General features: G+C 44.0%; 1 protein-coding gene across 6 annotated transcripts in view; it reads right to left on the reverse strand.

The window, feature by feature from the left end:
- Positions 1–776: 776 nt before the first annotated feature.
- The window catches only part of RAB9A (RAB9A, member RAS oncogene family), a 57,962-nt gene continuing 31,866 nt past the window's right edge, over positions 777–26,872 (reverse strand). The window contains exons 1-4 of one of the 6 annotated variants that reach the window (XM_040266452.1): positions 21,202–21,396; positions 7,375–7,465; positions 6,503–6,530; positions 777–1,821 (exon numbers count right to left, since the gene is read on the reverse strand). In XM_040266452.1, coding sequence (XP_040122386.1) covers positions 1,179–1,790 — 612 coding nt within the window. In that variant the 5' untranslated portion in view covers positions 1,791–1,821; positions 6,503–6,530; positions 7,375–7,465; positions 21,202–21,396 and the 3' untranslated portion in view covers positions 777–1,178. Of the gene's footprint in view, positions 1,822–6,502; positions 7,466–12,267; positions 12,271–21,201; positions 21,399–26,872 lie in introns of those variants that run through there. The other 5 variants (XM_040266457.1, XM_040266453.1, XM_040266456.1 and 2 more) reach the window with 5 other exon arrangements.

Genomic DNA, 26,872 nt, shown 5'->3' on the forward strand with positions numbered 1-26,872 from the left:
TAATTTGTTAACAGTGGATGCCTGTTTTTTGAGTGGAGGATTAGTTTGGAGAAGCAGAATTGATTATAAATAATAAAAACTAGAGCTGTCTCTTCATCAACCTGAGAACATAGAGATTTAATCTTCCCAAATTTAAAATGTGAAAATGTTTTGCTTATAGCCAAACTGTCTGCTGTATTAGGAAGTTAAAGACTTTCAAAATCTTAGCTTACTGTAATGATATTCTTTGTCAGTGGTTCCCAAGCTATGGGGCCAGGGAGAGAAGTATCTCAATCTAGCTGTTCCCAAAACATACTCCCCTGCCACAGGACCACCCCCCCAAAAGCATGTCCCTTGATCACCCACTGCTCTACAGCCCTGGGTGCTGTCCTCACTCACATGCAGCCCAGGCATCGGTGTGCCTCGGCAGGGCAGGATCAGCATGAAGGGCGCAGCACCCACAAAAGACCATGATTTGCTTTATCAATTAAGTCTGGTCACTGAAGCAGAGTTGACAAAAGATCTCCTTATGACCAAATCACCACACAGTTCAGTGACACTGGATAAATGCATGCCCAAATAAAGAGGTCTTTGTTTACCCTCACACTAAGTACCAGCCAGAAGTAGGATTTCCTCCAAAAATGATAAAAGCTGGCTTCTGTGTTGAAGGGGGTGTGGCTCACGTGTGGCCCACAAATGACAAGTGATTACTAGTGAGATCAATTCTGATACGCAGAGTGAAAAAATGAACATAAAGAGAAAGAAGTAGTCATCAAATCAAATAACCACAGTGCAAATGCATTCAATTTTAATCTTTAATAGTTAACATTATTGCTTTAGGACATGCTTTCCCTGAACCAGGAACAGAATGCTAATTACATAAAAATATACACATAGAAAAAGTAGTTCTCCATATTCCCAGGGAAAAGACAGTAACTTCTAGGATACTCAAGTGTTTTAATTATAAAGTCTTGGTCATTTCACTTATTAGCTCTGTAACATACATATTTAAATTAAACATTATTAGACAGCCGTTACTGAGTAAATGGATTCTCCCGTGAGGGGATGTGTCGTTTCCCCCACCCACTGACAGGCACAGTTAATGTTTGAGTATGTGACGCGTCGCTGCACACGCATACCCTCTTCTCCGCCCAGAGCCCATCTGTGCATGTGGGTGAGCTGGTCAGGTCGCTACCTCTCTAACTTCCACAGCAAGACGAGCTGGGCTTGGGCTTCCGGTGCAGACGGACCGTGTCTGTCTGAATCAAGGGATCTGACCTATCCTCGGTAGCGAGCACTCTTCGAACTGCTTCCTCAAAGGCTGCTGCGACATTCGTGGCATCTTTTGCACTCGTTTCAAAGTAGGGATAGTCACCGTTGTCCCGGCACCAGGCTTGGGCTTCTTCTGCAGACACTTGCCGCTCGCTGATGTCAACCTTGTTGCCCAGAATCACAAAAGGAAAGCTTTCGGGCTCTTTCACATCTGCGTAATATATGAATTCTTTCTTCCAGTTACTCAAGTTCTGGAAGCTCTGAGAATCATCGACACTAAAGGTAAGCAGGCAACAGTCAGAACCTCTGTAGAACGGCGTCCTCAGGCTTCTGAAGCGCTCTTGACCGGCCGTGTCCCAGATCTGCATGGTGACAAAGTGTCCATCCACCTCCAAATCTTTATTTAAAAACTCCACACCTATTGTATGGAAGAGCTGGGCATCAAACTTATTAGTCACATATCTGTTCATCAAAGAACTCTTCCCAACACCACCATCTCCAAGGAGAATGACTTTGAAAAGCGATGATTTTCCTGCCATTATTAATCTCAAGATCTCTGACTGTGGAACCCTGTAAAACAGAAGAGTACCATTACATTCCTTTAGACCTGTACCTAGTTCCACGTGCCTCTCTGAACATCAGTGCTAAGGGAAAGAAAACGCAGGGAATACGTGACAGCAAGAGATGTCAGCTACTGAGCTCTGCACCTTGCGCCAGGCTCCATCCGACCGTCACTCCCGACAACCACTGCTGAGGGCTCGTTCTTCCCCTTCCTCTGGTCACCCTTGACTGAGGCTGGCACTCAAAGCCGAGTCTAACCCCCAAACCGTTCTCTCAGCTCACAACAAGCCCTGCCACCATTTGTTAGAGAGGCACCAGGAGACCGAAGAGGGCACATTTCCAGAGCAACTGCAAATCGCCCTCTGGTGACATGGTTCACTGACGGCTTTCCTCTCAGGCCAGGGGGCTTCTAGCCAATCCTCTCTGTCTCTCTCCCAACACTATCACCATAGGAGCTGGCAAGCAGGGAACAGGGGACAGAGTTCACTGATCTGGCTGTGAACAGACCAAAGCCAACCACTTGAGTAAAGGACTCTGTTCTCTTCACTGAGGACACTTTTTTGCATTGGCTAACATTAATGTCAGCACCAATGGAATTTTTATCATAATATAGTAACCTAGCACATTCTACCCACAAGATTCGTTTGGGCAGCTCCAACACTTCTGAACAAATGCGAGCCTGGGCTGTTTGTTACTTGTATTTCGAGGGGGGATGCAATGAACCTTAAACCAAAATGTGGTATGGTGCCCACGCTTTAAGGGGAAGCCCTGGGAAGGACCAGACTGCCCTGGGAAGGACTAGACTGCCCCGTGCACCAGTGAGGAGGGCAAGGGTGGGGTGGGGTGGCATATAAAGACTCAGACACCTATTTACAGCCTGGGGGGAGCGTTGTTCGTATTTAAGGCTCCTATTTTAACTTTTATGGAAATTGTCAAGCATACACAATTTTGGAATAATGAGAATAATATAATGATACCGCACAGACCCTAAACCTAGTTTCACCAATTATCAACTTGCAGCAAATCCTGTTTCCTCCATAGTGTCCCATTTTCCCTTCTCCCAAATTATTCTGAATCAAATTACAGCATGTAATCTGTAAATATTTCAGTATAAAATGGCTTTTAAGATATTAAAATTTGTAGAAGCAGACAATCTTTAGTACCGTCTAACAGTACTTTCTGCAACAAAGGAGACACCCTCCATGTGGACTGTCTGATATGACAGCCACTAGCCACATGTGGCTACTGAGCACTGAATTTGTGCCTGGTGGGAGAAACGAAATGAATTTTAAATTTTATATAGTCTTAACTAATTTGAATAGTCACATTTAAAGAGCAAACAGCTATACTGGATAGCACAGCCCTACAGCAAAAATGGCAATTAATTTTCCCATGAAAGTAGATAATGTGAATCCCTCAATGGGAAGGTAGTTAAGGCATGAACAATAATTGTTATATTGACTAAGATGATTCACTGCAATAGGGACCTCCCTGGCGGTCCAGTGGTTAAGACTCCATGTTTTCACTGCAAGGGGCCCAGGTTCGATCCCTAGTTGGGGATCTAATAAGATTCCACATGCTGAGCCATGTCAACCAAAAGAAAAAATAAATCATTGCAGTAAACAAACATTATCTGGCAATCTCCTGGTATACACGAGCATGACCCAGTATAACGAACCCAGTATAATTGAACACTCCCCATAACCAGCAAGAATTCATCTCCTACTACATACATGCTACCACACTATTCTTACAAACATGTGGCAACTTGCCCCTCTTATTGGCTCTCTGACATTACTTACTACAGTAATTACTACTATAATCTAAACAATTTAAATTGGCGCAGCAATCAGGGAGCATACTAGCTGGAGACTTTCCAACCTCAGCACATGGCTCTGCCCACTGCCCAGGCTAAATTACTGTCAGAAAGGAAACTGAAACTATCTCAAACCCTTTCATTTCCTGACATAGTAACAGTGCACTAAATCGGTTCCTTGTTTAATTCTTTGGAATCTTGCTCACATGACTTCAACCCAGACAAAAGAGCAGCAAAACCAAAAATGCACACAACTATTCTTACATAGGGAAAGTGAAAGTACTAGTCACTCAGTCCTGTTCGACTGTTCGCGACCCCAAGGACCATAACCCGCCAGGCTCCTCTGTCCATGGGATTCTCCAGGCAAGAATACAGGAGTGGGTTGCCATTTCCTCCTCCAAGGGATCTTCCCAGCCCAGAGATCAAACCCACGTCTCCTGCCACTCCTGCATTTCAGGCGGATTCCAGACAGATTCTTTACCACTGAGCTACTGGGGAAGCATCTGCTAATGCCCCCTCCTTAACATTCTTTAGTGGTCTTCCAGACTCAGGTCTAAGTCCAACTTCTAAGGCAAGATACCTGGTCCTGTTCCCCATCCTCACCATCAGCCATTCAGAAATGCACTGTCAAGTGGAAGTGAAATTCAAATCCACGGGCTCAGCCCACATACTCACCTTTACCCTGGCCCACACTGCTCCCCCTGCTGGCAACCCCACCCACTACTACTACTACTACTACTACTACTACTACTACTACTACTAAGTCGCTTCAGTCGTGTCCAACTCTGTGGGACCCCATAGATGGCAGCCCACCAGGCTCCGCCGTCCCTGGGATTCTCCAGGCAAGAACACTGGAGTGGGTTGCCATTTCCTTCTCCAATGCATGAAAAGTGAAAAGTGAAAGTGAAGTCACTCAGTTGTCTCCGACTCTTAGCGACCCCATGGACCGTAGCCCACCAGGCTCCTCTGTCCATGGGATTTTCCAGGCAAGAGTACTGGAGTGGGGTGCCATTGCCTTCTCCAACTACACCTAAGTAACCTGGCCCTCAAAACGCTCTGTCATCCCTAACACTGTAAACTTCCCCCAGCAGCCCCTCATTTGAGGACTGTTCCTTTCCCAGGGTTTTCAAGATACATAAACACGGACATTTCATGTTGTGTTGTAAGGGTGTAAAAGACGTGCTCAATCCTAGTCTATCATTTACCCCAGGACTCTAGTTACGTCTCTAGTTAAGTGTCTAGTTTGCTAGACACAAACTTCCACTGCACAGCATCAACTTGCTAGCATCTTTACATCACATTATAAAGCAGACTGTGCAATCTAACAACCTCCAGCCAAACGAGAGGTTACATATCTACCGAATTAAGTCTTAGAAATTCCTTGAGATTTATAATCATAACTTTTATCAGGATACTTTGATAGTTCTTTTCTTCTTGCATAATAATGTGGGATTTGGGATATGCTAGACTCACACACCAGGAAATAGGTACATTTTTTTACATTTCCCATATATAATTTGGGGCCTCCCAGATATCCTATTCCCATCACTTCATGGGAAATAGATGGGGAAACAGAGGAAACAGTGTCAGACTTTTTTGGGGGGGCTCTAAAATCACTACAGATGGTGACTGCAGCCATGAAATTAAAAGATCCTTACTCCTTGGAAGAAAAGTTATGACCAACCTAGATAGCATATTCAAAAGCAGAGACATTACTTTGCCAACAAAGGTCCATCTAGTCAAGGCTATGGTTTTTCCTGTGGTCATGTATGGATGTGAGAGTTGGACTGTGAAGAAAGCTGAGCACCGAAGAATTGATGCTTTTGAACTGTGGTGCTGGAGAAGACTCTTGAGTCCCTTGGACTGCAAGGAGATCCAACCAGTCCATTCTAAAAGAAATCAGTCCTGGGTGTTCTTTGGAAGGAATGATGCTAAAGCTGAAACTCCAGTATTTTGGCCACCTCTGAAATGGCTGGATGGCATCACTGATTTGATGGATGTGAATTTGAGTGAACTCCGGGAGATGGTGACGGACAGGGAGGCCTGGCATGCTGTGATTCATGGGGTCGGACACGACTGAGCGACTGAACTGAACTGAGATATCCTATTTGGGAGTATGTTGGCATTTGCTCAAACAACTAATATAGACATACACAACTCTCTCAGTCTAGCTGCAGCACTGAATATAGACACACATATGGTAAAGATAATTATACAAACTATCTTATTTCCCACTGACATCTAACAAAAGTTAGCTTGATGCAATCGATCATTAACATAACATAATTAGTTTATGAACATTAAAATTTTTCCCTTTTTCTCTAAAAACAGAAAAATTCTTTGAAACCTCTTTAGTATAAGCTGAATGAATAAAGGTATCCTGCTATGTTCTTTTCAAGACTTACCTTCAAATGTAATATGAAGCCTTTTATACTTCAATTTAAGATTGCCCAAAGGCAATAATTTTCACCCAAGCTAAAATGACTTTAGCAATCAGTTAAACACTATGAAAAAAAAAAAAAAGAAAAATACATGTCTCTTTCAAGCTCAACAGGGTCTTCTTTCCCCGCTGATTCTGCCAAACCTGTTCCCTTGGCAGGGACTTCCCAGGTGGCTCAGACAGTAAAGCATCTGTCTACAATGCGGGAGACCCAAGTTCGATCCCTGGGTTGGGAAGATCCGCTGGAGAAGGAAATGGCAACCCACTCCAGTACTATTGCCTGGAAAATCCAATGGACAGAGGAGCCTGGTAGGCTACAGTCCATGGGGTCGCAAAGAGTTGGACACGACTGAGCGACTTCTTTCATTCATTCATTCAAACACTATAAAGAAATCTAAATAAGAAAAGCATAACACACAGGCCATAAGTCTTACCTTAATTGTTCAGTTCAAACATCATCGTCTGCAAAGAAAAAATTTGAAAGCTCACCTTAGTAATATACATTGTCTCTTTTCATAATTTTAAGAGTAAACACAATAATTAAAAAGTAAAAGAAATGTCTGACTTATATTAGTAGTTAGATTCTTAGTTTATGACTGATTCATGTTGAGGTTTGACAGAAAACAACAAAATTCTGTAAAGCAATTATCCTTCAATTAAAAAATAAATTAAAAAAAGGAAAACTGCACCTGCAAGCTGTCCATGACCTTTCTCAGCCTAAAAGTAGCCCTAGAATCAAATACTATACTTTGTTTTGTTTTTTTTTTTTAAGAAGTTTTTCACATGTCCCCATCCACCCTACTTTTCTAAGTATCCCATTCAGACAAATATAAAATCTGGTTAATATGAAATGTAAAACATTTCATTCATTGTTCAAATTCTGCCCAAATTTTGAGTGATTTAAAATAATCATATTCCAGAGAATAAAATCGAGGCACCACCGACTCAATGGCCATGACTTTGAGCCAATCTCCGGGAGATAGTGAAGGACAGAAAAACTTGGCATGCTGCACCCGATGGGGTCGCAAAGTCAACAGAGCAACTGAACAATACCAACAAGGATAAAAAAAGGACCACTCAAGGGACAAGCACCTAATGTTACACAGGAAAATTTGGGCTAAGGCAGCACAGAATATCCTGAAGCTTCTTTCTAGGTAGCCAGAGCAGAGGGGAAACTTTGTGAGTTAACAAAAGCCACTGGCAGAAAGGAAAACTGGCTCCATGTGCCAAAGGCCAAGAGCCCATACCCGTGGCCAAGCTCTTGGACACCCTGCAGCTTCGGGACTCTGGCGACAGCAGGACCTACCGGAGGGCTGAGGAAAGATTCACTGAGACATGGACACCAGGGAAAGCGGCTCACCACTGTGCCAGGCTCATGACCTGAGCACAGACAGCTTCTGCGGAACAAACACATGAAGAAGCCTTTACTGATAGTTTCATGGAAACCAGACAGGTTTCTTTTATGGCCATTTCTTCAGCCAAATTTCTGGAAGAGTCACAGGCAGAACAAATGAGAGGGAAATGCAGGCCGACATTAGGAAGTCAAAGGAGCCTAGTCCCACACACCAAATTCAGTGTGGAGGTTTCCTGGGCCAACTAGGCTGTGCTAAAGCACTAGCCTCTTTCCATCTAAACCAACAGTTTCAAACTCCTCTCCCTCTCTTTTTTAAAAGCAAAGGGCATTTCTGCAGGACTTACAGGAAGCAGCCTTCAACTTATAAATTCAATCAATGAAAAACACAATACCCTTCAAAATCTTGACATTTGGGAGTTAAGGACAAAACCACCACCACCCTCACAATGACTGAGCCCTTCAGGCCACCAACTTTGCATCTCTGCATCCACTCGCCACCAGCTACCCTAGGGGTGAGGACTCTGACTCAGAGGTGACATTCCTTGCTGGCGGTCACACAGCTAGGAAAGTGTCCACCCCAGGGGCCTCTGACCCTGCCAAGTGGCTCTGACCACTGCACAGCTCCATCTGGAGGAGGAAGGAACTGGGAGGGGGGTATGACTGGAACCAGGAAGTGGGACCGAGGTGCGAAGGCACCCACGTGGCCAGGGAGAGCCCAGGGTGGGCAGGGCACCTGGAGCCAGCGGTGGGGGGGTGCCATGGGGGCGCCATGGTTGGAGAGAGAAAAGAGCTGTGCAGCCACAGGACTTCAGGGGCAGGCCACCAGAAGATTTCTGCCAATGCCCTTGGAGTGAGCCTAACTGCATCCCTGAGCATATGCAGAGTCCAAAAAAGCATCTGTCTGCGATCACAAGAGCAGGCTGTGGGGAGGGCAGAAGGGAGGCCTGGGGCAGAGTGGTGGTGGCTCACTTACCATCCCTCTCCAACTACCGACGGTGTCAGCGGGCTCTGGGGTGGCTGGCCTCCTACTAGAGACTGCAGTAAGCTACTCACCCCAAACCCCTCCTCCTGCTCACCCCTGGCCAAGCGGCTAGACCTCAGCTCCCCAGAATCTCTGCCCCCGCGCTCCTGGCAGCCCCCGCAGGCACTTCTGCATGCAAAGGCAATACTGAGATCAGTGTGCCTCCCAGGGCAACTTCACGTCTGTAAAGAGGCAAGATCTCGAAAAAGATTCAGTTATGGGAAATGTCTTATACCATGATAAAAATGCCCAGATTTTTCCCTGAGCCATCCATTTTCTAAACTCTACACCAAAAATACATCCCCATATCATTCTAAAACTACTCGCCCTCAAAAAAAAGAAAGCAAGAAGGAAAAAAAAATTGCAAAAATGTTCCCAGTGGGGCAAATGGAAATGACCTAAATGCATAATTGGGGATGCTCTGCAGCCCTTGAGAAGACTAGAGACATGGGTCTGTAGAAATGCATTAAGTAATAAATCCAAAGAACGTGTACGCCGTGATGACACCGTGTAAAAAGTTCATAAGTTAACATGAAAGTCTGCAAGAAAATCTCGAACAATCAACACCAAGTCTTTAAAGTCCTGACTTGATTTCACACTCATACTCCTTTTTCAAATATCAAAAGTATTCTTTTAAAGCAACAACAATCATTTATTTTGCTCTTGAATCTGCAATGGGGGCAGGGGTTGGCAAACTCAGAAGCATTTTTTAAAACTTCATTTTCACTTAAAGCCTAGCTTGACTGAATGCTGTAATTGAAATAGAAATATTTTTCTTTTAAATTTTCTTCAAAAACTGCTATCCACCAGACCTTAAGGACAACTGCTTCCTGAAGTTTTCTATAACTCAGATTATATTAAAAATAATTCAACATGAAACCCAAAACACAAGCAACAGAAGAAAAAATAGGTCAAATGAACTTCATCAGAATCTAAAACTTCTGTGCTTCAAAGGGCACTATCAAGAAAGTGAAAGACAATCCACAGGATGGGAGAAAATACTTGCAAATCATTAATCTGATAAAGGACCTGTATCCAGGAACTCTTAAAATAATAATTTAAAAAGCAATTTAAAAATGGACAAAAATGGTCAATATCATTAGCCAGGAATGAAATGCAAATGAAAACTATAATGAGATACCACTTCACACCCAAAAGGCAGACAATAACAAGTGTTGCTGAGGATGTGAGAAAACTAGACCTCATACACTGCTGGTGGGAAGGCAGAATGAGTGAAGTCACTCAGTCGTGTCCGACTCTTTGTGATCCCATGGACGGTAGCCTACCAGGCTCCTCTTCCCATAGGATTTTCCAGGCAAGAGTACTGGAGTGGGTTGCCATTTCCTTCTCCAGGAGACCTTCCCAACCCAGGGGTCGAACCCAGGTCTCCCACATTGTAGGCAGACGCTTTACCATCTGAGCCACCAGGGAAGGGAAGGCAGAATGGTGCAATGATAATGAAAACAATCTGTGGTTCCCCAAAAAGGTAAACGCAGAGTTACCATCAGTTCAGTTCAGTTCAGTTCAGTTCAGCTGTTGTGTCCGACTCTGCGACCCTATGGCCTGCAGTACTCTCGTAGGTATGTACTCGAGAAATAAAACAAATCCACACAAAAACTTGTACATGAATAGCATAGTATTAATCATAATAGCCAAAACATGGAAACAGCACAATGTGCATCAGCTGATGAATAATAAAAATGTGGCCTCTCCATACAATGGAAGATTAATCAGTCACAGGAAAGAATGAAGTTCTGATACATGCAACTACAGGGATAAACCTCAAAAACATGATAATTTAAGGAAGCCACACACAAAAGGCCATACATTATACCATTTATATGAAATGTTCAAAATAGGCAAATCCACAGAGACAGAAAGTAAATTTGTGTTCCAAGGAATGGGGAGTGACTGCTAATGGGTACGGGTTTCTTTTTGTGTGTGTATGTGGGGGAAGGTATATGACAAAAATACTCCAGAATTAGTGGTGATGATTGCATGATTTAGTGTCTATACTAAAAACAACTGAACTGTACACATTAAAAACGTGAGCTTTATTGTATGTGAATTATAACTAAATAATCTAGACATATTTTTACTGACACACACACACACACACTTGGCCTGAGAATTAGCAATGAGACCCTAATTTATACATGCCACAAATGATCTCCTTGTCCCTTCAGCAGTATCCTTTTCAATAAGCCAGTTACACACACAATAAATACTCCGTCAGGATTACAAGATGTGCTGGCAACAATGCAGGTTAACGACGGTACACACTCATCTGAACGGGAAGCTGGTTAAGTAGGTTACTGGCAGCAAAGAAAATGAACTATGTTTTCAACAGATACCTCAAAACTAAAGAGAAAAAGAGAGCATTGAATGCCAGCCCTTTCCTTTTTATAACACTGTTTTTCAACTTTTCAATCCTGCACTTTTATCTTGCACTATCAATTGTTTACGGATAGTGTAGAGGAGCCTTTTCTCTGGTCTCTCTCTCCATGCTGGCTTCCAAAGCTGATTATTACAATAAACCAAGGGGGAGTCAAATCCAAGCATGGAGAATATATATCTCCAACAGAAATGTTTGCACGGATTAAAGCTAGACCCTTTTTATCGGTCATGGACCTAACTGCCTCCATTTGCACACATAACAAAACCCATTTCTTTCTTTATTACTTTTATTATATAGGATTTTGAGCATGGCATTCAAAGAGCTCTCCAACCTCACATACCTATATCTGCTTGTCCCAATTATAACCCTTCAGGTCAGCACCCCCAAACCTATCAGGCATTTACTGTCCTGCCTTTGCTCAGGCCCTTATCTTACACTAGGAGTTCCCTCCCCACATCTTGAGAGCTATGAAAATCCGAGTTATCTAAAGGCCCACTTTTGCCATGTCCCTCACAACCTAATCTTTCTCTTCATTTTCATAATCATTCCACTTCTATTACAGCTCTCATTCCCTTACAGTTTCCTAATTACACTGTCAACCCCCTGGGAGTGGCACACAACACCTAATGCCACGCATTCACTGGCCCTTTTTGGGGTCTGCAACATCTAGCACAAAGCTTTCCACATGCTGAGGCACCAAATGAATGCTAAATTGAGAACAATGAGTAAACTACTTCCTCCTTCTTTCTTGCTATTCTATTCTTATTTTTCTATTTGTACTTTCCGTACTTACAGTTTTTTGTTTCTCTATTCAGTTCTTCCCCCATTCTGTTTTTGAGGTCTATTAAAATATGTGGGAGAGGACAAAAAAAAATTGATTCTTACTTGAAACTCAAATGAGAAAACCACTTTAAAATAAGTACTCTGGAATGCAACAGGAAATGCTGAAGACCCACATTCCTGTTAACAAGCTGCCGAAGGGATGCTAGGTTTATAAACGGCTTCCTCAAATTCTCAGGTTTTCAAATCTGAAACCCCTTGACTAACTCTCATTTCCAAAAATTTAAACTGAATTTATCACTCCTGATTTAAATTTAGGAACAGATCTTTTTTTTTTTTTCCCTTCTTTTCAAAATCACATGTTTCTTTTGCACTCACTCTTAAATGTCCCAGTTAGAGGCACGCCACTTTATTTCATATCACAGCTTGAGAAACTGAGGCTCAAAGAAACTAACCAAGGCCACGAAAGCATGGTTAATCCCTCCATCGTTTCTATTTTCACCTACGCTGTATTTATTTCCGTATCTCTTAATACAGGTGTGTCTCGCTTAACAGCCTCTTAACTCCACTCTTTTATTTCCGGTCTTCCTGGGTGTCTTGCTGAACAAGACATGTCAAGGCAGTCATTAAGTATAATAATGGGCACTATCTCTACAGCAAGAAGTGGAGCATAACAAAACGAATTAAGCAAATAGCATAGGCACAGACCAACTTGGGAGGCACAACTTGCCACGTGAAAACACGTTATCTAGGTGGCCACTGAGCACTGCCTCAGAGACAGCTAGAGAAGGAAAAACTGCACAAATCAAACCACGCTCTATCACCAAGTCAGAGCAGCTCATCCTACTTAAAGAAGTTGTTCTGTGAGTGCTCTTTTATGAAGAGCAGGCATCTAACTGAACTGTTAAGAAATATAAACTCTCAGTTTTGCTTAAAACAAGGCACCTTTGTAGTTAGATATACTAACTAATCACTAACAGTGGTGGAGTGAATGGGTAGGGAGAAGAGAGGAAAAAAAAATAGATTTGGTTAAGGAACTCAATTTTCTTAAATTATCCTGAAAATAGAGAGCAGTGTGCTCCAACACAACTTTCTGTGATGAAGGAAATGTTCTTATGTCCAATATAGTAGTCACAAATCACATGCAGCTACTGAGCGCTTGAAATGTGGCTGGTCCAACTGAGGAAGTGAAGTGTTAATCTCATTTCAATTCGGTTACATTTAAGTTGCTACATGAGTACTGCATTGGAAAATACAGGCATGGAGTGTGCTTAACTGAGAGTGCATGAAAGAGCTGCAGGGGGAAAATGCACCTTCTAGAATCATAGGTGAGACAAGGGTGAGTGAATGGATGGAACTGTGCTTGAGCCTTCCTCTGGAAAGAGTGAAAAAGGTTTCATCAGATTCTTAATGGAGTATGCACCTCAAGAAATGATCAATTAAAAATATTTTTTTTAAAAAAAGCAATGATCAATACGCATCTGCAACATCTGTACATTTCATGTGATTAATGTGTATAGTTCATAAGACCCTCAAGATTTTTACCTTTACTTGCCATTACTGTTTCGAGGTTCTATCCCTTACCCATAAGACTTCATTAATATTACACTTGGACCATGAACTGTGACAGTTCAATCAAGAGACTTAGTCACAGGAAACTGCTAATCCTGTGAGGAGAACATTTTGTTCTTCGTTTTATTTAATGAAGTCCTCAAAAGGAACAAGCATAAATTTACCTGTAATGAAGACACCTGAAAATGGCACTTGAAATGCTTGACAGAAAAGAGTGGGGATAGTTTTAAGGCTGCACTTTGGGGGACAAAATTAAAATGCAAAAAAATGAATAAAAGTCATAAAATAGGAATACTACACTAGGAAGCAGACAGGGTATTTCAGGAAGAAGACTGTGTTGTGAAAGAAATGAATGTGAACGTGCAAGTTAGAAAAATACATTAAGAGCAACAAAACACAAACTGAACATGATCTGCAATGATCTGCTGTAACTTAAGGGAATCCTGGTTCTGACTCGTCTCTTCAAGTTAGGAAAGAAACCTGCTTGCTATCTTTAATTTGAAGCAGAAAGGGGTGAGGGCTGGAGAAACTTCCATGTAAGCTCAGGGAAGAGTCAGTATAGCAACACTCCCTACAAGGCATGAGGCCACAGCAAGGCAGAACTTCTTGGCTGTTACAGAAATTAAGTAAGAGGGGTGGAATTTCCCAAGAAAATCTATTTCAAGAGAACAGCTGTATATCCGGCATATAGGACTGAACTAGATTAGGGACTCCCATTCTGCTGGGAAACCGTCACCAGGTCAAAACGAGAAGAAACGTCAGAGCGCCGCAGGGAGCTTTCTGGAAAGTTCGCTTCATCACACGTCTCCATCGCTGATGCTGCAGTTTGTCCCCCCCAAGGTGGGGAGCTGACTTGGCTTACAAAAGCCTTCCCGAGCCCAGACTTACTCCGTCATCATGACACATTTCGCTCTGTGCCTGATCAACTCTGCACCTGCTCACTGAATGGAGGTTCTCAACCTCTCTATCCCCCGAGCGTCAGCAGAAGTCACGGGAGACTTCCCAAAGGCCAATCCAAGGGCTTCTCCTCAGTGCTCATCTAAACCCCCTAAGGCGCACGCAGCCCTAAAGCGAATGAAGAAAAAAGTGCCCCCTGAGGACTTTGCTGTGTACACTTCTACAAACACATCCTCATGGCTGACCAGTGTCTTCAGCAGAGGCCCACCCAGTGGACAGTGAATTCTAAGATGGAGCAATTTGTCTGAATGTATTACCTGGCATCAAATCTCAAAGGGGTACCCTTCTGAGGGTATTTTTTTAAAAACAAGTAAGATAATGGAGGCCCAAATGGGAAAGGGTCTTGCAAGTATCACACCTCTAACTAGAGGCATCAGTGGGACCTTGAAGTCTTAGCCAGGACTCAGTCACCAGTACTGTCTCTGTTAGGTCTAACGGCCTGGCAATGACCTTGAAAATGCTTCCTACTTCATCGTCCATAAAGCTATCCTGCCTTCTCTGCCCCTCACCCCATTAGCTTTCTGCAACCCAAATGGCTCCCTTTTCTAGGAGGCTCTTAGACCATATATATCATCAGGTTGATGCCCTTGCTGTTGTTCAGTCACTAAGTCATGTCAGACTCTGAGACCCAAGGACTGCAGCCTGCCAGGCTTCCCTGTCCTTCCCTCTCTCCCAGAGTTTGCTCACTCATGTCCATTGTGTCAATAATGCCTTTACCTCTTCCCAAACCATATCTTCCTGGGATATAAAAACGTAGTGATTCCTAAAGTCCACCTCCACCCTTCTGCCCCTTGGGCGCCAGATAAGAATTCCAACCCCTTTTATAATACAGTCATCTGATGTATTCAGATGGCAGTTCAAATTCAACAGATCTAAAAACCAAGTTAATTATTTTCCCCATTTTCAAAATCTCTTCTGTCTTACCCACTTCACCCACACAAGAAACGTGTCCAGTCCACTCCCTACCTACTGCCAGTATCTTTGCTCAAATAACAAATGCTATGACTACAATAACATCAGCCACCACTGTTCCCTGAGTGTCTACTAGGTACCTGGCACAGAGCACCTTGAAGTCACCTGCAACGCAGACGCTACCACCCATGCTTTATGGATCAATAAACCAAGTTCATAAAGATTGAATAACTTCCCCCTGGTATAATTGAACAGGGCAGGTCAAACATGTGTGACCTTCACTCCCATCAAAAGAAAAGAAGTCAAAAAAATATACAAAGCCAAAAAAGACAAGAAGAGAACAACTGTAGGTGAGAGACAGCAACAAAACCAGGAAGATGGAAAGTAAATGGTCCAGCAGTGACAAGCTGAAGAGCCAGGGAACCTACCTGGGGAGAAACAGCTGTTAAGGAGAAACTGGCCCTGAGGGCACGGGGCACTTCTCAGCACAGAGGCAGACAGGCCGGCTGGGTGGAAAGCACAAGGGGAGACCCCATGACACCCCCTCGAAACCCAGGGGCCTCTCCCTACCAGCAGACCTACTTCCTAATAAACTGTTTGCAGCAGGAGTTGGGGATGGAACTCTCCAGATGATGAGGGAGGGGACAGCAAGCGACAGTGCGTGCAGGGAACTGGGCAGGGCAGGTTATATGACATTTCAGAAGGCATCACAGAGGTGCTGGCAGGACGCTTCACAACCAGTGCTCAAAAGGGAGTTCATGAGTTCATGGTAGATCACACCACATTCCTTTCTATGACATCGTATCTTTGGGAGGCGGGGTTCCCTGGGGCTAGTATGATAAAAATCAGGTGCTGCACAAATATTAATGCAAAACAGGGTATGAGGGTAGCAGCTGTTTGTTCCCAAACATTCTGCAATGTTACTGAAGAGTACTGGAGCTCGTTCTAGAAATGCTTTGTATTCACCAACACGTGGCCTTCCAGCAGCTCTTCTGTTCTGACTCCAATGAAACCAGATGTATGTTCAGGTGCGTCCACCTAGTCCCTGCTCTGATTACACACCCCAGCACAAGACTGCGCCCACGAGAGCAGTCGCCTAGCCGCATGCCGCACTCCAGAGAGTTCTGATATGTGCGAACCTGTTAAAGCAGTTAAATCCTCCATTATCTGTGATATGCTTCTACAGAGCAAGTGCCAGGAAGAGAAATCTGTAAGGCGCTTTTTCAGACTTCTCCAACACTGACAAATACAGCCTCTCTCACAAGAGCGAACCTTCTGGAAACGACCTTAGCCTCTGTTCCCTCAAAACCGAGCCCAGTTCACAAGAACCTGGGATAAAAACGGTTCAGCCCACACTGACCCAGCAGTCAGTTCACTGGCTGCCGTGATCTGCTCTCCTTCACTCCTGGATAATCAATGTAGCCACAGGATGAATGTAGCAAGCTGTTCCATACTGTTTCTCCATCCCCCTCTAACAATAGCAGACATTGGGAAGGCATCAGGCCGTGGACACAAGTGGGGCCTGTGTTCTGAGCCCCTGCACTGAAACGAGCAGGTTGAGGGCAGCCGGTCTGGTGAATCCCCACGGCCTGCCTCGCTCCGTTCTGTATTTCTTCCCAGACACGGGGCTGGCTCTCCCCGGCCCACGCTGATCTAGCTGCGACCTCACCTGCAGTCGCTCACTGCTCGTCATCCTCTCTATGTTTGTGATAAGCACCAGCATGCCCTACTCTGCACCCGGCATGGTCAAAAATTAACAGAAGGTAATGGAGGAACCGAGGATGAGCAAACACCCGGAGCTCACCTTCACAACATGTGCAATGCCAAGAGTCACGCTGGGGAAGTTCTCTCCAGAGCAGAGGCACCCCCAGACTCCCTGGCAAGCTCCAGCCTCCCCTCCCCAACCCAGGGCAACCAGGCCCCCCTCACCTACACACCTGGGTCCCCCAGCTCTCCTCCCTCGGGAACTTTGACCTTTCATCTGCATCACAGCTCTCCAAACGCCCTGAGGCCTTTTGTGAGTTCACCACCCGGCTCAAAAAAAAATTCTTAATACATGTTCTGTTGATGATCTACTTAGTCACAGGCTCTATTTTCTTTTCCTTGGTTTTGATTAACAAATTTATTACCGAGCTACCTTTCAAGTGAGACCTGTTTCTCACACACACAGACACACACACACTTTTCCATTTGGCTTATTTCCTTCTGTTGCTTCACCAGCTTGCCTGAGGCAGAACTCCAGGCAGCCCTCCTTTTACTGCGCTTCACAGTTATTAGGGGCTTTTTACAAACTGAAAGTTTCTGGCAAACTCTGCATGAAGCAAGTTTATGAGCGCCATTTTCCAACAGTATTTGCTCACTGCTTGTCTCTGTGTCACGTTTTCATAATTCTTGCATTATTTTAAACTTGTTCATTATTATTATATTTGTTACCATGATCTGTGATCAGTGATATCAGCAGTGCAAAAAGATTACAACTCACTGAATGCTCAGACAATGGCCAACAATTTTCAGCCACGAAGTATTTTTTAATTAAAGTGTGTATGTTCTTTTTAGGCGTAACACACAGGTATGGTATAAACATCTTGTAACTTTTGTAAACAGTGGTAAACCAAAACCTTTGGTCTGAAACCAAATCCAAAATATCTCCAAGGTATATCTGTACTTGGAAGCCAATAATTTGATGTCTTTACTTGGTGTCATAGATCCACACAGGCATTACAAAGTACAACCAGCTCAATTTTACAAAGAAAGAAATGTGGTGACCTAACTTGGCCAGAGCAGCAAACCAGTGCACATGGAGCAAGACTCCCCAGAGCAGGGGGTGCTCCTGCTGCACCAGTTTCTCTTGATACTCCCCAGGATAAAACCCCTCCAGTAGTAACAGAGCACACATCCCTTTGGTAGACTGAACTTGATAGCAATCATTTTTAGGTGTATAATACAGCATCCCCTCTACCCCACAGCAGACAGCTCCTGATACAAGGCAGAGAAATCTATTCATTGGCAATGAACACACTCAGTGTCCATCAGCACAAGGCAAAAAGCAAAGCTCCTCACAAAAGATGCCATGTTGCCCGAATGAATAACACTCTCACAGCAATTCCTAAATAGAGCCAATCTTTTTTTTTTTTTCTGGCCACGCTGCAGAGCTTTCAGGATCTCAGTTTCCCCAACCAGCAACTGAACCCAGGCCACAGCAGTGAAGGCCCCAAGTCCTAATCACTACACCACCAGGGAACTTCCAGGGCCAAGCCTTTGGGACTCCTCTCACTCACAAAGTTCACCTAGGAGTTACATCTGCCACCAGAATGAAGCAGTACATGGACTGAAGGGGCTAGTTTTAGGCATGATGAAAACATGCTGGAAAAAGTCAGAAAAAAAATGCAAAAATCAATTAAAATTTTTCATTGCTTATTTCTTGAATTAATTGATATAATCCATACAGAACTATTGTCTACTGAAGCTAATTTAAGGAAGAATTTTATGCTCAACAAGAATGGCTTCTCAATTTGTTTCTTGTAAATATTCACAAGTGTTCAATTTACAAAGCTATCAAAACCACATCAACCAGAGCTTGGGATTAACATATACACACTGCTATATATAAAAGAGATCATCAACAAGGTCCAACTGAGTAGCACAGAGGATTCTACTCAATATTCTGTAATAACTTATATGGGAAATGAATGTGAAAAAGAATCAATATGTATATATGTATAATTGAGTCCCTATACTACACACTGGAAACTAACACAACATTGTAAACCAACTATGTGGTAGCTGCTCAGTCGTGTCTGACTCTTTGCGACCCCGTGGACTGTAGCCTGCCAGGCTCCTCTGTCCATGGAATTCTCCAGGCAAGAATACCGGAGTGAGTTGCCATGACCTCCTCCAATAAAATTGAAAACAAAAAGAAAAATGCATCAACCTTTCCCCATTTCACCTAAGTCCACACACAGTAAATACCATGAAACAGGTACCTATGAGCTGGTTTGCAAATGTTTTGTTTAACAACACCTGGCCCACGACCTTAAGTAGGCTGGGTAATGAACTTTGTGGGAGGACAAAGTTAGATCCTGATCTCATGACTGTGATCAGACTGTATGCTTTGGGGAGGGGGGGACTCCCCACTGCCCTTGGTATCACTAGCACCTTTTTGTCAGCAACCAAAGACTACTCAGAAAATGTTTGCTGACAATTCAAATAATACTGAAACCAAATTTCCTAAGTCAGCTTCAAGGGCCCTGAATGCCCCTCAAGTTCTTTCCAACACTTTTGCCAACGAAATAGAAACGGGGAGCGGGGAGAGATTTCTGTTATCAGAACATTTTTGGTCACTCTTATTCTTTCAAATAAATGAATATATCTCTTAGTCAAGGGAAATCTCTTCAAGTTCCCAAGTCCAAGAGGTTCCTAAACAAGAACCAACAGCACTGACTGTGAGCTCTGGAGTTACATGGACTGACATCAAGCGGGATTTCTCAACCCCAGCACAAGCAACATTCTGGGCTGGGCAACTCTCTGTGAGGAGCTGTGCTGTGCATTGTAGGATGTTGAGCAGCACCCCTGGTCTTTACTCAATAGATGCTTGCAGCACTCTCTCACATGTGTGAACCAAAAAGGCTGCAGAGGTTGTCAAATGCCAACCCCTACTGGCACTCTAAATTCACAGGGGCCTACTCGGAATCCTGGCTCTTATCTTCAGTCCTCCAGAGAACCACAGGCTAGATGGAAGAAGTGGCGGAGGAACAAAGAAATGGAAAGAGGAGAGCTTGGACAAGAGCGAACAGCACTGAAGTATTTCCTTAGTCTCCAAGAACTTGGCCAGGCGTCAAGGCCAACAGTATTCTACTTAGTTTTCCTCGGTCTATTCAAACCTTACAAATGACAAACCAAAAATCTCTCCAACTCACAAAACTCTCCAAAGTAAATAAGTCAGCAAGCCAGAAGCTTTTTAGTATAAACTAGAGGAATTTACTATTAATACAATATCCACACACACAAAAAACTGAAGACACCAGACGGCCACACCAGATGCAGAGTTTGAGACAAGTAGTGAAGGTAACTTCAACCCAAGGTTCTAAAACAGAAACGAAAAACAGTCTCCTTAAAGGTCCGTGGCGTAAGAGTACTGAGCTTCCTTCATGTCTTGAGTTTTGTTCCACTGAAAAGTTTCTGAGATTACAGGCAATTTAGGGATTTTCCACTACAATTATGATAGCAGAGAAAGACAAGCACGAAAAATAATTTTTCATTAATTTTTTAAAAAGCAACCAAAATCCTACATAAAGAGCGTGTTCACGTGACGATTTGGAAACTACCCGAAGTCATTCCTCAAAAGAACCCTGGTCACGGGATGTATCATCACTTAAAAAAAAAAAAAAACACCCAAAACCCAACTGATACTCTTCGACTTAAATTAATTCAATCGGCACTTAAAATTTTCATCTTCTCTCTTTAAAAAACGAAGTTGGAAGAACGAGAAGAACACCATTCGGAAACCTTGGCCAGAGTCTGCATCCGATAACGGCCCAAACCGCCTCCAGCCCCTAGGATTAGTTTCATATTTCCCCCCTCGTCTCCAAAGTGGTACTAACACCTCAGCAAACGTTCACCTGGGAAGCAGGTCAGAAGTCGCCAGTATCAAATCGTGCGCGCCTCTGCCTTCTCTCTGTGAGTCACGTCAGAGTGGGTTGCTTCGGGGTGCCTGGGTGGGTTTCTCCGTGTACGCGTGTTTCCCTGCGGGTAACATATGCCCTTCTCTCCCCCCTAGGGGTTTGTGTGGCCGTGTCCCTCTCCCTGATCCCAGCTGCTAATGGATCTCTTTCCCCGTGTGCGTCTCCAGGACTTCTAGGTGTCTGTCTTGGGGCGTGTATCTCTCTCCCCGGGTGTGTAGGTGTGGGACCCCGTCTTTCCACCTGCGTCAGACACTGTAGGAGGCAAGGGGCTACAAGTCGTCCCTTCTGCTGCGGGGGGGAGAGCGGAAAAGTGACCCGCAATGGCCGCGCGCGCCCCCCGCCCCAGTGCCCGAAGCCCAGGCCGCACTCGCGGTCGGCGGGCTCCGCTCAGACCCTGACGCCCGCGCAGCTGGCCCCAACCCCCGCCCGGCCCCGAGGGGAGTCGGCGCCCCGCTCACCTCACGGCCACACGGAATAAGTTCGGGAGCTCCGGGCCGGTCCGTCCGAGGGCAGGGGAAAAAAAGTGAAGAGGGTCGAGGAGCCAGCGGGCAGGAGACTTCGGCGGCACGGCGAGGGTCAGTCTGCGGTTGCACCCGTCCTGCACGGAGGGAACAACATGGCGACGGGCCGGGGCGGGGCCCGGGGAAAGCGGGCGGGACCTACTCGGCGGGGCGGGGCCCGGGGTGGCCGGAGCCCTGGGAAGGTGGGGAGGGGCCTGGTCGGCAGGAGCCCTGGGAAGTCGGGGCGGGGCCTGATTGGGGGTTCGGGGCGCGGGGCCTCGAGGTCGCCTCCGCCCTGCCCTCACCCACTCCTTGCCAATCCCCTCTAGCTGAATCACAGGTTTCTTCGGGTGCGCTATTTCTCTAGACCTCCGGTTGCGTTCCCGGGAAAAGACAGCACGGATACTAGTTACCTTTAAAAGCTGACGTAAAGTGGGAATAAGCAGACCGCAAAAGCACTGTCACACGATGCTGTGACTACGCGGTGAAATGAATATGCAAATAAACAAGTGAATAGATTGAAAAATGAAAACATCTGTGACATTGTGAAATAACAGGATTTCTTGATTAGTTTTTTTTAATTTCCTTGCTCTTGTTAAAATTTTTACTGCCTCTCGCCTCTAAATATAAAGCACTAGTAGGAAAAGATATAAAGAAGCAGTGAGAAAAGGCGGTACTGAAACTTAATTCCTCACTTGAAATCCGGAGTTAAGTGCAGGTCGATATTGTAGACCAGAGAGGGATTTTTAGTCCCTCTATAAATATATTTTGTAGGGCAGATTTAGTTTGTTTATTTTCCAAGAAAAGATCTCACCTTTATTGTTTCCTGGGCCCACAATCATTAATCTCTGGCTGTTTCAGTTCAGTTAAGTTCAATTGCTCAGTCGTGTCCGACTCTTTGCAACCCCATGAATAGCAGCATGCCAGGCCTCCATGTCCATCACCAACTCCTGGAGTTTACTCAAACTCATGTCCATTGAGTCGGTGATGCCATCCAGCCATCTCATCCTCTGTAATCCCCTTCTCCTCCTGCCCCCAATCCCTCCCAGCATCAGAGTCTTTTCCAATGAGTCAACTCTTCGCATCAGGTGGCCGAAGTTTTGAAGTTTCAACTTCAGCCTCAGTCCTTCCAAAGAACACCCAGGGCTGATCTCCTTTAAAATGGACTGGTTGGATCCCCTTGCAATACAAGGGACTCTCAAGAGTCTTCTCCAACACCACAGTTCAAAAGCATCAATTCTTCGGCACTCAGCTTTCTTCACAGTCCAACTCTCACATCTTTCCATCCACTGGAAAAACCAGAGCCTTGACTAGACGGACCTTTGTTGTCAAAGTAATGTCTCTGCTTTTGAATGTGTTATCTAGGTTGGTCATAACTTTTCTTCCAAGGAGTAAGCGTCTTTTAATTTCATGGCTGCAATCATCATCTGCAGTGATTTTGGAGCCCCCAAAAATAAAGTCTGACACTGTTTCCCCATCTATTTGCCATGAAGTGATGGGACCGGATGCCATGATCTTCGTTTTCTGAATGTTGAGTTTTAAGCCAACTTTTTCACTCTCCTCTTTCACTTTCATTAAGAGGCTCTTTTGTTCCTCTTCACTTTCTGGCTCTTTAGGAAGTCAATTTTGGGTAAGGAATCTAATGTAATTATTCAGTACTAGAATAGTTCCATTTGAGAGAGTTTGTCACAAGCATAAAAGGCAATTTTAGAATCCTTGTGAAAGTGAGGCATGTGACTGAATTCTAGTTTAAGCTTAAATGAATTTTTCTTTCATAGAAAACAATCATATCCATGCAGGGTATTTCCCCAAGCAAATATAAGTAAAGGTTTATAAAATGCAAATCTACTGATAATAGGGAGGATGAAGAGATTCATTAGCTTATTTTAAAACACATAATTAAAACTACACAACAAAACATGTAAGAACTTTAATCTTTCAAAAATACACCAAAATAGATAGTGTTAGATCCAGTGGACTAAATTGCAACAAGGAAGCCATGGGTCACTAAGGAAATGCTATCTGAAACATTCTAGATCTATCTCATAATCATAGACAAGAAGTGATGCAGTAAGGGTTTATCGTCATAATCGCTAATACCAACCAGCTATTAACAGGTGCACTTATGAAATTACTGTATCTTGACTTAAAGAAAGCCTTGAGAAATCTAAGAATTTTCAAGAAAGGGTCCTAAGAAGGTCCTACAAGTGATTCATAGGCTGTTTCAAAATGTGAGTGAGCCATATAAACATATCTAGTTGTAGCCACAGTCAGCAGCTGAAGAAAGAACATGGTGGTGGTGCTTTAGTCGCTCAGTCGTGTCCGACTCTTGCGACCACAGGACTGTAGCCCACCAGGCTCCTCTGTTCATGGGATTCCCTAAGCAAGAGTACTGGAGTGGCCTGCCATTTCCTTCTCCAGAGGATCTTCCTGACCCAGGAATCAAACCCAGGTCTCCTGCATTGCAGGCAGATTCTTTACCAACTAAGCTATGAGGGAAAGAAAGAAAGAATATGGAAAGAAAGAAAGAAAGAATATGGAAAGGTACTTTTACTGAAATAACTCTTACTTGGTCGCTAGCCAACTGACACTTAAGAATACTTGTATATTCTGGTCTCTTCCACCATCCACTTCTTTACCTAATTGATATGACAATGCGAGAGTAGGCTGAGTGGAAAGATCCTTCCCTGAAGGGCAAGTTTGGGGATTTTTCCTGTGGATGTGTATAGTTGGCAAGCTGACACAAGTTAGATAAATATGGTCTCTATTGCTCTTGCTTCATGAACTTGTTTATTAATGAAAAACTTTGAAGAACTGACCGAGTTTGGCTCCCTTCATCTAATTAGGGTTTTTGCCTTTATATTCTGTAAACATCTAGTGCATCACTCAAGACGGAAAAAGAGGTCAAGATTGCTGGGCATTAATCATGCCTTTCCTTAAGTAACACCTACTTATTACTATGAGTGCTGGGAGTTAATACTCCATTTAAAGCTGGAGTCTAAAAGAGATCACCTCTGGTATCTCTGATGAAAAGCTGCTGCTGCTGCTGCTGCTAAGTCGCTTCAGTCATGTCCGACTCTGTGGGACCGCATAGACGGCAGCCCACCAGGCTCCTCTGTCCCTGGGATTCTCCAGGCAAGAACACTGGAGTGGGTTGCCATTGCCTTCTCCAGGTGAAAAGCTACAAGTAAGTAAATATTATAATATTTATTATAATCAATAAATATTTTATTGATTATAATAAGAAATAGCGACTATAATTAAATTGATTGTGGACTTCCCTGGAGGTCCAGTGGTTAAGACCCTGTGCTGCCACTGCAAGGGGTGTGTGGGCTGGATCCCTGGTCAGGGAACGAAGATCCCACAAGCCTCAAGGCAGAGCAAAAACAATAAAATTGATTATACTTTTCACAGATAAGGAAAAACACAGAACTCAATGGTAGGCAATTTGACCATTAAAAGACAAATCTGAATAATCAGACCCTGGTGGCTCAGTGGTAGAGAATCTGTCTGCCCATGCAGGAGATGCACGAGGCCTGGGCTCCATCCCTGGCTGGGGAAGATCCCCTGGAGAAAGAAATGACATCCCACTTCAGGATTCTTGCCTGGGAAATCCCATGGACAGAGGAGCCTGGCGGGCTACAGTCCATGGGGTCGCAAAAGCGTTGGACACAACTTAGTGACTCAACAAGAAAAAAATCAGAAATGTGGCCCCTCAAGTACTGAGACTACAGCGGGTAGATAAGACACTGGAGGAATTCAGGGGTGTCCCCAGACACTCTCCCACATTTTTGCTTCTATCCTCCAGCTGTGTTTATATTATATCATATGACCCTACCTTGCTGAATGAAATAGATTCAGTCTGTTTCCTAAGAGAGCTCAGAAGAGTAGAGGAGATATTCAGTAAGTAAGTACATGGATGTACAGTTATAAATTGGATGAAGGGCCTTGAGGGAAATAAACAAGGTGCAGCTGGTGGGAATACAGGGTGATGGGACCAGAGAAGGTGTGAGTGAGGAGGTGATTCATACTGAGCCCCAAAGATGGCAGTGGGCAGGGCTGGTGCAAGTTGAGGGGACGGCAGTTCACTAAGAACCTAGAACATTGCTGCAGCCAATAAAATTATAAATAAAGATGCAAACTATTACAAAATCTTCAGAATTGATGGAAAAGCTGAAATTATATTTGTTTCTCTAGTCATAACTAGATCTAATGTGCTATCTTAAAAATAACAAGTAGGTGTTGAATAGGGCTGCTCTTTCTTTACCACACTGTCAGCATGGCATAACCCAGGTAATTACAGAAGGCAGAATAAAACAGGCATTAACCTTCAGGAATGAGGTGGGGAATTTGATCCCTTTGCTGATTTCCTGATGAATGTGAGTCATAAACTGAACTTCACCTTTAAGGGCAGCAGAAGGAAAATCCCAGGCATACCATGGTATGTAAAAATATGTTTGCGTGTGTTTGTGTGGGTCTTTGTACATATGAGTGTTTATTTAAAAAAAGAAGAAGAAGAATGGAAAGGAAGTAGGAAAATCAAAACAGTTGAATTGTTATGGGAATAGAATTTTGGGTAATTTTTACTGAAATTTTGAATCCCACATTATAATACGCTTTTGAGCAATAGGTAGAAATAGGTGAAAATAGGTTGCAAAAAGTCAGACATCGCTGAGTGACTGAAGAACAACCGGTGGAAATCTTTTACTGAAGCAGTACTAGGCAACCTTTAGAAATCTTTGCCTTAGGCTACACTGGTAAGAGCCAGACCAAAATCCAGTTATCTTAGCAACTCATTCCTTCAGATAGAAGTCCTTCCAAATCCACAGACACATCTAAAACTTTGAGCTGCTCCTAGAATTCAGGACAGTAACATGAAAGTGTGGTCCTCCTACGTGCCCACTGCCGTACGTCTGAACACCCCATGCACATCAGCAGCTTTCTTGACCTTTTTGGTACAAGAGCTGAGACCACTGTCATACTTATATAAGCAATTTCTTTCCTCTCATGTCACTGTCATCCACATAGGCATAGCCTCTCATGTCATCCACATGAACCCAAGCTGGTTCAGGCGGCTGGCCATAGCTGTAGTTAGACTCAGCCTAAACTCAATCCCTGACCGGATTAAAGTGATAAATCCCTCAGCCTATCTGCCTACTGGAGGACAGAGGGAACTCTCAGTGGTGGAAGATATTAACTAGAGCACTTATTTTTCATTTATGCATAATGCCCAGCACACAACAAAAAAATAGTAGCCATGCCAAGAAGCAGCAAAGAGTGACTCATAATCAAGAGAAACCAAAACAACAGGGGCTTCCATAGTGGTCCAGTGGTTAAGAGGCTGCCCTGCAATGCAGGGGACACTGGTTCAATCCCTGGTCCAGGAAGATCACACATGGCATGGAGCAACTAAGCTCACGCCACAACTACTGAAACTGGCGAGCCCTAGAGCCTGTGCTCCGCAACATGGGAAGCCACCGCAATGAGAAGCCCTCGCACTGCTACTAGAGAATAGCCTCTGCTCATCACAACTGGAGAAAGCCCAAGTGCAGTAACAAAGACCCAGCACAGCGAAAAATAACTAAATAAATAAAGTTAAAACAGCAGCAACAACAATAGAATTGAATAT

This window comes from Oryx dammah, unplaced genomic scaffold, assembly GCF_014754425.2.
Source record: "Oryx dammah isolate SB20612 unplaced genomic scaffold, SCBI_Odam_1.1 HiC_scaffold_23, whole genome shotgun sequence".
Lineage (NCBI taxonomy): Eukaryota > Metazoa > Chordata > Mammalia > Artiodactyla > Bovidae > Oryx > Oryx dammah.